The sequence below is a fragment of the Eubalaena glacialis genome, chromosome 7 (genome assembly GCF_028564815.1).
Source record: "Eubalaena glacialis isolate mEubGla1 chromosome 7, mEubGla1.1.hap2.+ XY, whole genome shotgun sequence".
In the NCBI taxonomy this organism is placed as follows: domain Eukaryota; kingdom Metazoa; phylum Chordata; class Mammalia; order Artiodactyla; family Balaenidae; genus Eubalaena; species Eubalaena glacialis.
The window spans coordinates 89,358,090-89,369,986 of NC_083722.1; the positions used below are offsets into that span (position 1 = coordinate 89,358,090).

An 11,897-nucleotide genomic window follows, 5' to 3' on the forward strand; every position below is an offset into this window, starting at 1 on the left:
TCCAGGACTGTAGTTCTTTGCTTTTGGGGCATTTTCTTCCAGGGTGCCTCTAACTCTATTTAAAGCAGCCTCAAGTAGCCACAGCTGGAGGGTCAGGCCTTACAAAGTAAACAATAGTTAACTCAATTCAGACTCATGACTTAACTACAACCATTGGCTAATTACCCCTCTATTAACCAACAATATCTGAAATATCACTTTTTAAATGACCCATTCGGAATTATGTTTGTTCACTAAAGGATTCTAATCAACAGTTAATAGCATAGTAGAAACCGCCCAATTAAGAGCTACATGGGGAGAGATGAGAGTTCCTCAGAATTACACATTTCTGGCAAAGGACTCTAGGACAAAAGAACTTTCTAAGTACCTCCCACAAGAGAGAGAGAAAAACTGTATTCTGAGAACATATAAATTAAGAGTGTACACAGTATGCACTCAATAAACATTCTTTAAATGTATAGCTTACCACAATTCCCTTTGGAAAAAACAGACTCAAAATAAATGCTGATTTTTTTCCCCAAGGTTGTTCAAGTTCACATTTCTTTAAACCACCCCCCAGTGAATGAAATGAAATTTAAATTTTCTCAAAAAATACTCATATCTTAATTTTTAAAAACCTATACATTTACAGATGAGGTGATATGCTTGGATCTGTTTCCAAATGGAAGGGGACAAGTGTATTAAGGCATAGCTCAAACAAGAGGAGCCATTATCATCAAAAAGAACACAAATAAAAAAAGCTGGAGAGGATGTGGAGAAAAGGGAACCCTGGTACACTGTTGGTGGGAATGTAAATTGGTGCAGCCACTGTGGAAAACAGTATGTAGGCTCCTCAAAAAACTAAGAATAGAATTACCATACGACCCAGCAACCCCACTCCTGGGTATATATCCGAAAAAAACAAAGACTAATTCAAAAAGATACATGCACCCCAATGTTCATAGCAGTATTACTTACAACTGCCAACATATGGAAACAACCTAAGTGTCCATCAATAGATGAATGGATAAAGAAGATGTGATATATATATATATATATATACACACACACACATATATATAGACACACACACACACAATGGAATACTATTCAGCAACAAAAAAGAACGAAATTTGCCATTTGCAGCAACGTGGATGGACTTGGAGGGCATTATGCTCAGTGAAGTAAGTCAGACAGAGAAAAACAAATACTGTATGATATCACTTACATGTGGAATCTAAAAAATACAACAAACTAATGAATATAACAAAAAAGAAGCAGACTCAGAGAACAAACTAGTGGTTACCAGTTGGGGGGGCAATATAGGGGTGGGGAATGAGACGTACAAACTACTGGGTACAAGATAGGCTCAAGGATGTATTGTACAACTCACGGATTATAGCCAATATTTCACAATAACTGTAAATGGAAAGTAACCTTTAAAAATTTTATAAAAAATTAAAAAAAAAAAACAGGAGCCATAAGCTGCTATTTGTTGAGGCTGGGGGATGGTACATAAAGTTCATTACATTATTTTGTCGACTTGTGTAGATGCCTGTAATCTCCCTAATAAAAAGGTAAGAAAAAACACCCTATACCAACAGAAGTGACTTAGTTTTTAAGTTCTTGGCTGCATATCTAATGTTCCCTTAATTCAGAATTTTTTTTTTTTTAAGTCAGACTTTTCAGATCTTCCCCTCACTAGAAAGAGAAGCTGTGGGACTTCCCTGGTGGCGCAGTGGTTAATAACCCGCCTGCCAATGCAAGGGACACGGGTTCGAGCCCTGGTCTGGGAAGATCCCACATGTCGGGAGCAACAACTACTGAGCCCGTGTAACTACAGCCCATGCTCTGCAACAAAGAGAAGCCACTGAAATGAGAAGCCCGCACACCACAAAGAAGAGCAGCCCTGGCTTGCCACAACTAGAGAAAACCCAGGTGCAACAAGAGAAGACCCAACGCAGCCAAAAATAAATAATGAGGGGGGAGATGAGGGGGGAGGGGAGGGGGAGATGAGGGGGGAGGGGAGGGGGAGATGAGGGGGGAGGGGAGGGGGAGATGAGGGGGGAGGGGAGGGGGAGATGAGGGGGGAGGGGAGGGGGAGATGAGGGGGGAGGGGAGGGGGAGATGAGGGGGGAGGGGAGGGGGAGATGAGGGGGGAGGGGAGGGGGAGATGAGGGGGGAGGGGAGGGGGAGATGAGGGGAGAGGGGAGGGGGAGATGAGGGGGGAGGGGAGGGGGAGATGAGGGGGGAGGGGAGGGGGAGATGAGGGGGGAGGGGAGGGGGAGATGAGGGGGGAGGGGAGGGGGAGATGAGGGGGGAGGGGAGGGGGAGATGAGGGGGGAGGGGAGGGGGAGATGAGGGGGGAGGGGAGGGGGAGATGAGGGGGGAGGGGGAGGGGACTGCCAGTCAGTGAGTAGCTGTCACTCCCCAGGCAGAGCCCCGTGTGTCAATGTCTTTTCATCCAGCCCAAAGTGCCACTGCTGGGGGTACAAATGCTTTCAAATGAAGAGCAAGGCCACTACAAAATTTGGAACTAAAGTGAGATTATCCATTCTCCAGTTCTAAAGTGCTCAATTCTTCTCATTGTATCTAACAGGCTATCATCAAGTAGGTAATCCAGCGAGAAAGAATTTATCAGTGCAATGTATGCCCTGACCAAGATAAGCGCCACATTACTTGAATGGCAAATTATAAACTGGTGGAAGGAGCAAAGGACAGGAAGTGGAGGTGGGGGAGGGGGACACTTGCTAAATGCTGTATAAAGGAGTCTTAGAAGATGAAGTTGTGTGATTTGTTTTTAATCAGCAAAAAAAAAAACCCTCCACTATCTTGTTTCTTAGCATTTAGGCAACTCTACTGCAGGGCAGACCCTCACCCATTCCATTCATTTTCTTCCTAATAATAAGACAACTTGAGAAAAAAAAATATTTGCAGATCATAAAAGATTAGAGACCTGGGCACCATAAAAGTTTAAAGAATAATCAATGCAAAGTGTTTAAAAAGAGACAGGCCATGCTTTCTTTAAACTCTCTGAATGCCACCTTCTGCCAAAATAAACTGAACAAGCAGTGATTGGAACCTGCATCCTGGTTCCTAAGGAAACCAAGATGTATTAGGACTTGCAGAGATGAACGGATTGGTTGTTCACACAATGGGCTTTACCGGTTATGCTAGATTAAATAGTAATAAAGACGCAAACAATCGTAGCCGTTCATGTGGGCAAGGCTGTGAATCATGGCCATTCACGGGGGAAGGGATGCAAGTACAGGTGCATGAGCAAAAGCAAATGGCTTTTCAGGTGGCATCCTTGCCAGATTCCTCAGATGACCCTGTGCTCACTGCCCGTGTCCCCTACAAAGTTACTGTACAATGGCAAACAAACCAAAACAAATGAAAAATGTCAGAGCTCTCCAGCTTTCCACACACAACCCCACAGTCATCTCCCCTCACACCTCCTCCCTCAAACATTTCCAAAGAGAAGTGGGTACAGCGCAGGATTCAGCCGGACCCAGCCTGCAACCTAACCCTTGATTGGAAGAGCACATCTGCATGTTTCCAAGCAATTGACCGAGCATCTCATAGGGCTCAGTTTCAATGAAACCCTGGGAAATAATGGGATAAAATTATTAGTTTAAGGGCCTCTCACTTCTCGGCCTCCTTCCCATACCCCACCTCCCAGAAGGATAATGTTCAGTAGACAGAAGTATTTGCACAACTGGAATACATTTACAAACCACCGCAATCATTTTTGCTAATTGCATAATTCATATAATTTTTTGCAACTGTTCACAGCTTCCCCCCTGAATTTGTCTGAGCTTCCCAAGGGCACATAAAGTTTCACTCTATACATACCACCAAAAACTTCACGGCAGAAGGCTGTTTGGGTTGTGAGCCCTGCCACCTGCTTACGCCAAAAGAGATCTTCATTATCAGAAAAGTAAACTTTTCCCAGGAAGCCTCTGTCACCAGGAACTCTGACTTGGAGAGACTTGCCATGAGAGGATGCAAAACGTGAGTTACTGGGGCCTTAGCCTGAGGTGACTGATTCACACTGGACTGGGCTGAATACATGTGTCATCTAACTTAGTCTTCACAGCAGCTTAAGATAGAATATTATGATCCCCTTTTTAGAAACAAAGGGAAGAGGTTCGCCACAAATCACACACACAGCTGTAGGGTGGTGGAGCCAGGAATGGACCCTAGAAATAATTTCCAATCTCTTCATCACTATTCCCTAGTGAATGGTGAGCACTGGGTGTGATCAGCAGGGATGAGGCATCCAAATAATTAACAGAGTAAGACTGAAGGAAAGCTCTGCCCTCACCGGCTCTTTTCCCCATCAATAACCCAACCCAAGACCCAGGGTACAATCGGGCATCAAATGCCCACCGAGAGGACAAAGAGAACACCCGAAGGCAGGACATGAAAAGCACGAAACCCAGGGAAATAGGGAAGCAGCTTTTTAAAAAAACAGAGCGACTTCTATAAGCAGACTGGGTTTATAGCTTGCGTTTCAGAAGATTATGCGTAAAGTACTTATATTGAAACCACACGTGAAGTATCATATTATATAAACATACTAGTATAGAAATGTATAAAGCATAAAGCCTTTGGATAAGAAAAATTCATAAGCATGCCCCCACCAAAAAGAAACCCCATAAAAAACCAAAACCAGGGTACAAATTGGCAACTTTCAATTAGATCACAGACAAATCACAATATTCATTTTTTCTGTAATCCTGATTTAACTATTAGTTTTGCTTCATGGCAACAATGGTCTATCAAGTTCTTCAGTAGAAAATTTCTCAGCCTTAGTCCTATAATTGGCCAATTATTAGGTAAGCCTGGACTACTATTCTAAACCCTGCAGTTACACAGAAAAAATAACTCCAAGAGGGTTAACTATCGTGAAAATTTTAACCTCTGGTCTTCAAAGTCCTACTTCTTTCCGTGGGGACATAAAAACAGATCTGAGTTTCTGACGGATTCCCACACTTTAATGTGAAACAAAAGCAGAAGACAACCACATTACTGACAGACACCATGAACTGAAGCCAAGAGGTAGATGGAATGGACCCACAGGTTCAATGCCATGCTTAAGTCATTAAAAAACACCGCTAACGGTTCCTAAATTCGCCACCGGCCAGGGAACTTTGGGAATTTTTAGATACTTCCCCTCCTCTGCCTGGGAATTTTCCTCCCACCTCTCCTCCCTCCTGTCTCAAGACAATGCCTTCAGCCTTTGAGACTGCATCCATTGTAAACAGCTCTGAATATTAACACAGCCCAGAGCCCTGCTCTAAAAGACCCCCAGGGTTTCAAGTTGCAGTTGCTGAGGAGGGGGAAGGTCCCCAATGAGTTAATATCACCAAACTCATTCACAAGTCGTTGAAAATCAGGCTTGCTCATGAAACTTGAAGTCTTTCAACTTATGGGTAAGTCAGAGGAATCCCTCTGAGTTTTAAGCCAACGACCTTGGTACCACGAACATCCTTGATTGCTTATAGCGACTTTCAATTCTACGAATCCCTTTCCCAGATTTCCCTCTCTGGTGTCACTTTTAAAATAACCAATGGCTATTTTAAACAACCTCCTTCCCCGGATAAAAGACCTTCGGGGCTACAGCAGGTGCACAGAACTGGGCCGGGGGCATTGTTAAGTCACACAAAACCCTAGTAGCTCTCTCGAATTCCTGTCCACTCTGAAAGAGAAGATGCTGAAAAGCCTCTGCACCAGGGAGACACCTCTGCAGAATGGGGGAGAGGCCCTTTCATTGTGAGCGTGGTGTTTGAGGGAGAGAAAGGTCAGCCAGAGGCCATCCCAACGTGCTCAGGGAAGGCTGCGTGGGGAACTCAGGCCAAGGCATTAACACGGCAGGGAGAGAAACTTGCGGCCCCTGGAGCAGGGCTGGCGGGCCCGCGCATCCGGACATCCACTGGGAACCAGCTCTCATTACTCTGCACAGAATCGTCATCTTTCTGGAGATGAATTACTGCCGACAATACATTCAAAAGTCCAAAGGTTGGGAAATCTGGTGACCCAGTGTAATTATGGAAAAGAAAAGCACGCTTCTTTTTAACACAGTCCCTTGGAAAGCGGGGGCAAGACCAGCCCTGACGTACCCAAAAGGCAAGAGGCACCGTGGGCCAACACAGTTCATTTGTATTGGGCCCTGGGGGTCTCCGGGCACTTCCTAATTTCACAGTCCTCAAAAATCAGATTTTATGGCCATAATTTCATATCAGAGGGACTTAAATCCTGTCCCTTAAAAAGGCAACCAATTTCATTTCCCAGACTTCCCCTTAACTCAAAAAAAGTGTCAGAAAACTCTTAACAGATAAGTGCTCCATCATGCAGGGGAATTGAGGCCAGGCTTGTGACACGTGTTGCAAAGAAAAGGACTCTGAGCTCAGACTAAAGCTGCCCAAAGCTTTAAAAGCACTTGCACTTTTCAGATTTTCTCTCTCCCCATTACCCTGTGTTCAAAAGGGTCCCTATTCAGAAAAACCCTTTGCCCATCCCCACCAATCGGAAGATGTTCATGGTCTGCTGAGTTCTTCTTAAGTGATACAGAGACTCAAAGAGGAAAATGGGCAGAAGGGAAGACCTCAGGGTAATCCAGACAAGAATCTACTTCTTAAAAAACACACACACACACACACACACACACGCACACACACACACACACACACAAGAATCTCAGCTTAGGTTCTGGAACAATTTGGTCATCTGCACTTTAAATCTAATTTGCATAAACAGGATGGAAAGTATTTTCCAAACCCTTAATTCACAACACCCCGAACACCTGGGCCTTCCAGCACAGCTGTAAAATTTGAAAGACAAAGGCCCTCTTTGCTTCCCAACTACAATGGCAACCACCACGGGGCCTGTGTTTATTTTCTAATGTAATCATAAGCACCACTTTGGTGCCCAAACCAGCAGAGGTTCGATTAAGTCACCCAGGTTCGGTACTGCAAACACGAAGGGAGACAAAATACAAAGAGACCCAAATCAATACATCTGTCTTAATGTGACTCAGAATAACCACACTTGGTGACCTTTAAGGGATGTCCTTGCTTCCGAATGCCATGTCATCTTCCCTCCACACTGAGACCGAGAATCATTTGTTCCTCCTTCAGGGCCTGCCTGCCTTCCTATCACAATCCCAATAGGTCATCATTGAGCTGCCAGACCCTGTAAGCAAGCAATGCTGTGCTCAACTTCATACCACAGACAAGAGTCTAAGGTAAATTGTGTTTAACGCGTCTTAAACAGCTTCTGAAGCCACGCTCTCCAAAACAATTTCAAAGAAAGCAAACATCTGAGTTCTAAGAAGTTCAACTTCTTCTAAGGCTCTGGGAAGTTGGAATAGGGAGTGGCAGTGCTGGGAGATATTTATGAATGTGCTGGTTGGACAAGGCCAATCGCACCTACGTAATGGGAGGCAAACTCAAGTAATGGCTCAGCTACTACAACTATAAGTTATTGTGTTGAATAAGTTATCCTCAGGCCCTGGGAATGAACATATTTTCCTTTCTCCCAGCGCCATTCCAGTTCTGCTATTCAAACTGCATTTACATCCACTATTAAAGAGTTTAACTTTCCTTATGCGGGGCTTAGGAGCAACTCCAAAATTAGATGCACTGTTTACAAAAGCAAAAAAAAATAAAAAAATTTAAAAAATTCCATAAAGCCACAGGTCCCCTTCTATCTCAAACCCACAGCCTGAAACTGTTTGAACTAGCTGCAGTAAATCTAGTTCATGGGGTTATAAACTAGCTCAAAGCATTTTCTAGACACAATGGACTCAGAGGGTGTAAACTTGGTGAAACTATAAGATTTTATTATACTATAGACAGAGACTTTCTCCCCTAGAGTCTTACTGAATCATAGCCAGGAATATAAAAGATATAAATATCCTGATGCAAAATTTAGAATAAGACTAATGACTTAAATGGAGAAATCTGAAGTCTAGGGAAAAATAAAAACACATTTGCTTGCTTTTTCTTTAATCAGAAAAAAAAACTTCACAAACATTTTTCAAAGGTTATACATTCTGTACTGAATACCACATTGCCACATACTAACCAGAAGCCATACTACTCACATCTTAAAATCGAATCAGTTAACACCATCATCAGTATAATCAAGTCTAACTGAAGCTCAAAACAGCCAGTTTGGTATTTACTAATCATCAACTGTGTGAGGAAAAGAGAAAAGACTGCAATTTTAAAGGTATTTATGACTTGTGAAATGTCACTCCTTAGGCAGACAGAAAGCCCCCCAAACAACCAGTAGTTTTGCTCCAGAAATTAAAGGGCAAGGCAAAGTAGATCTTGTGGTCACAGGAAAGTGAAAACAGAGGACACCCTGTCCTCTCCAGGAAGCCACCACTTCTGAACTAAGTGCCTTCCCCACGATGCCACTGGCACCTGGCATTGGGAGTCAGTCTTCCAACAGGTGAACACCTAAGATGTTAGTCTGATTCCACCCACATGATTTAACTTTTTAAAAAACTGAGAGTCTGTAAAGGAAAACCCACAATACCCAAGACTACCACAACTAAATACAATACTACCTAATGACAACACTGGGCTCTATCTCCCACTACCTTACACAGCCACCACCTGTGTTAAAACCCACACCTTGATCACTGGTTTTCCCTAAGAGGATTCCAAAGAAACAGCAGAATACTGAAGAGAAATCCTACACATAAGTCAAGGGTCCAGTTTCAGAACTCTGTAGGACTGGTCACTAGTGATCCATGTGCAGCGTGGTCCAAGTTAAAGATCTGTGCCCCGCTCTCAAAGGTACAGGATCTTCACGTCAGAAAGGAATTAACTTCCCTTCTTTCCCTTCACGGCAACCAGATTCCCAGACCACATGTTCTTAGATCAAGCCACAGGTGTTGGTTAAAACCGGTGTCACCAGTTTTCTTTCTCTTTTTTGAACAGTGAATGTCCCGCCTGAGGTTACTACTGTGCCTCTTCTATGTTCTAGGAAAGATGTCCAATTATTCAACTGAAAAGCAGAACTATTCAAGCTAGGCCTCTTCTGGAAGGTACTAACAGTTCTGCAGAGATGTTAATTACTGATAACTGGACAGCATTTTGACTCATGGACTAGATTTGTCAGAAATTTTTAAAGCCTATGACATTCTACCATGTTTACAGAAGTCTAATGTGGTGGTGTTGTTGTTTTCCTGCCAAACCTCCTGTAAGAAGTGTCCCACCAAGTCCGGATAGGCCAAAATCTGGACAGCACAGAAAAGAGCCTCTTGCGGGTAAAACACACTCTGCTTAAATCAACCCAGAGTCTGGCACCCTCTTCCAAAGTAGCACTACTCCAAAACTAATTTGCACCATTTATAGAGGAGAAGTGCTAGAGGATGGGCCCCACTCCACTGGATCGTCAAGCCCAATGGGTCCCCTAGGGAACAGACAGGAAGGGTCTGGAACACAGTTCCCTAAAATGCCAACCAGGTGGAAAAGGACCAACTTCCAGCAGTCACAGATCTCCAGGAACTCTCAAAGCCCGATAACTCAGGGGGTCCTCCAGGGAAGACTACCTTCTGCCCCGGGCCTGAGCCAAGTCAGGCCACCAAGGTCCCGGGGAGATGAAGTGGTGGCTACACACACTCTCACTAATAAATAATGTAAATGGAAGACTGGAGGCAAAAGTCACCTTCATTCATTACCCACTGGAAGGCCAAGCAGCTCAGACAACAGAGAGTTGGGTTACAGAAGAGAAAAAAAGAAACACCCGGGGACCCCCAGACAGACTTCCTCACTCTCTCCCCTCCAGATGTTTCCCACTCTCCACCCACAGACATACACCCTCACCTCCTGACTCTTTACTCACATTCTCTTACCTCCAGAATCCCACCCACTCACCAACTCCCAGATGGCCTTCAGGAGCCACGCTCACTCACCGCCAGACCCCCACGACACTTTTTTCTCCTCCAGAACCTCAAGATCCACACTCGCTCACCTTCATACCCCATGACCCATGCTCGATCACATCCTTCCCCCCAAGAGGTACACTTTCCTCCTCCAGATCCCCAAGACCCACGCTCGCGCACATCCAGACCCTCACGAGACGCACGCTTTTCCCCTCCCGACTTCTTTGCACGCACGCCCTCTCTCCTCCGGACCCCCAAGGGCCACCACTACGATCCCACGCGAACAGTTTTCCAGCTCATTCAACTTCACATACAAGCAACTCAATCCGCACCCCTTTCCCGGGGAAACATCCCTGCCGCCCCGTCCCCAAGTGACAGCGTCCCGGGGCGCGGGGAGGACGGAAAGGGCGGCACTCACAGGCTCCGCGTCCAGGCGGGCAGGTCCCCGGGCAGCGCCGCCAGCCCGCGCCCGCCGCAGTCCAGCGAGTCCCCAGTGCAAGTGCAGGCGGCAGCGCAGGGCGCCCGCGGGCCGGCCGCGGCCGATGCGGGCTCCAGCCGAAGCAGCACCAGCAGCAGCAGCAGCCAGTGGAGAAGACAAGGCGAGCGGCGCGGGGCCCCGAGCGCTCCCCGGACCGGCCGCGCCATCTTGTCGGGAGCGCGCTGCGAACTCCCGGCGCTGGGGCTGCGAGGTCCGGGGCGACCGCAGGCGCGGGCGGGCCAGCGGTGGCTCCACTCGGCACTAGGCTCCGCGCCGGGACATGGCCGCCGGCACAAGTTCTCTCCGCGGCGGCGACTCCGGCGTTCAACGGGCCCCCGGTGCCCGAGCCGCTCCGCAGCGCCCGGAGGGGGCCGCGAACCCCGCGCCCATCCGGGCCGACCCGCCCGTGCCCGCTGCGAACCCCACGGATCCGGGCAAAGGGTGCTTGGCCGGCGCTCCTCGTTCTCCCGCCGCGCTCCTGGCCGGGCTTGGGAGTCCCCGTGCACGCCAACTGCCGCCGCCGCTGCGAGGAAGGCGCTCAGGCTCGCAGCCGGAGCTCTGCGCCCGTGGGCATCTTCCTCGCCGCTACGAGCGTCCAGCTGCAGACTCCGGGCTGGACGGCGCGGCCAACCCCGCACTGCTCCAAGGGCCCGGTGCGCTTCGCTGTCCCAGCGCCGAAAGCAGAGCGCGCGCACGCAGTTCCGGGCTCCGCACGGCTCCTCCGCTCTGCGAGAACCCCGCACACTTCGCAGCCGAACAATCAGCCGCTAGCCGCTCGCCTTCCCGGGGCCCAGCCCCGGCCGATCCCCGAGGCCCCGCCCCCCGCCGCTAGCCCTCGCACACCCCCTGGGCTTCTTGCCCCGCGGCCTCCAGCCGGCCCACGTTGGAGGCTTTGCAACAGCGCCCCGCCCCGCCCCCGCCTGCTGCTCATTGGCTGCCGGGGTCCACGGCGGCCAGCTTGGACGCCCATTGGAGCTCTCGCCATGATCCCGCCCCTCCCGCCTCTCGGGCCACCCCGCCCCACTCTCTTTTCCCACCCAAGGTGTGAAGGGCGGGGGACTGGGAGGAGAAAGGGAGAGACGGCCTCCGGCTCTTAAAGGGGACGTGCTGACTGATGATGGAGAAGGGGGATGCGCACTGGGGAGAGGAGGAATAAAGGTATGCCCTCTGCGTTTAGGGGAGGAGAGAACGTTGGTAAAGAGGGTAACGCCCCCGCTTTGGAGCGGTCTGGCCTCAAAGTTTCTTCCCTCCTTCCCAGACTGCAAACAGGGCCAGCGATTGACAGCAAGTTTACACCCATTTTCCAGATGCCCACTAGGAGCAAAGATGCAGATTTAAAACTTCACTAATTTCCTACTGATGGGGGCATCTTTAGTTATTTTATTAGGGGTGGCCGCCTTCCTCTCTCACAACCTGGAGCTCTTCTCGGCTCCTGACTTGCTCTTGACCTCTTAAATCCAGCAATATGTCCTTGATTACCAAAATGAATGTGTACTGCATGCAGAAACCGAATCTCAAAGGTGTACACAGTCCCAC

General features: G+C 47.9%; 1 protein-coding gene across 1 annotated transcript in view; it reads right to left on the bottom strand.

Annotated features, from left to right (window-relative positions):
- LRIG1 (leucine rich repeats and immunoglobulin like domains 1) overlaps positions 1–11,169 on the bottom strand; it is a 119,984-nt gene extending 108,815 nt beyond the window's left edge. The window contains exon 1 of the mRNA XM_061197124.1: positions 10,302–11,169. Coding sequence (XP_061053107.1) covers positions 10,302–10,528 — 227 coding nt within the window. The 5' untranslated portion in view covers positions 10,529–11,169. The remainder of the gene's footprint in view (positions 1–10,301) is intronic.
- Between the last annotated feature and the right edge of the window lie 728 nt (positions 11,170–11,897).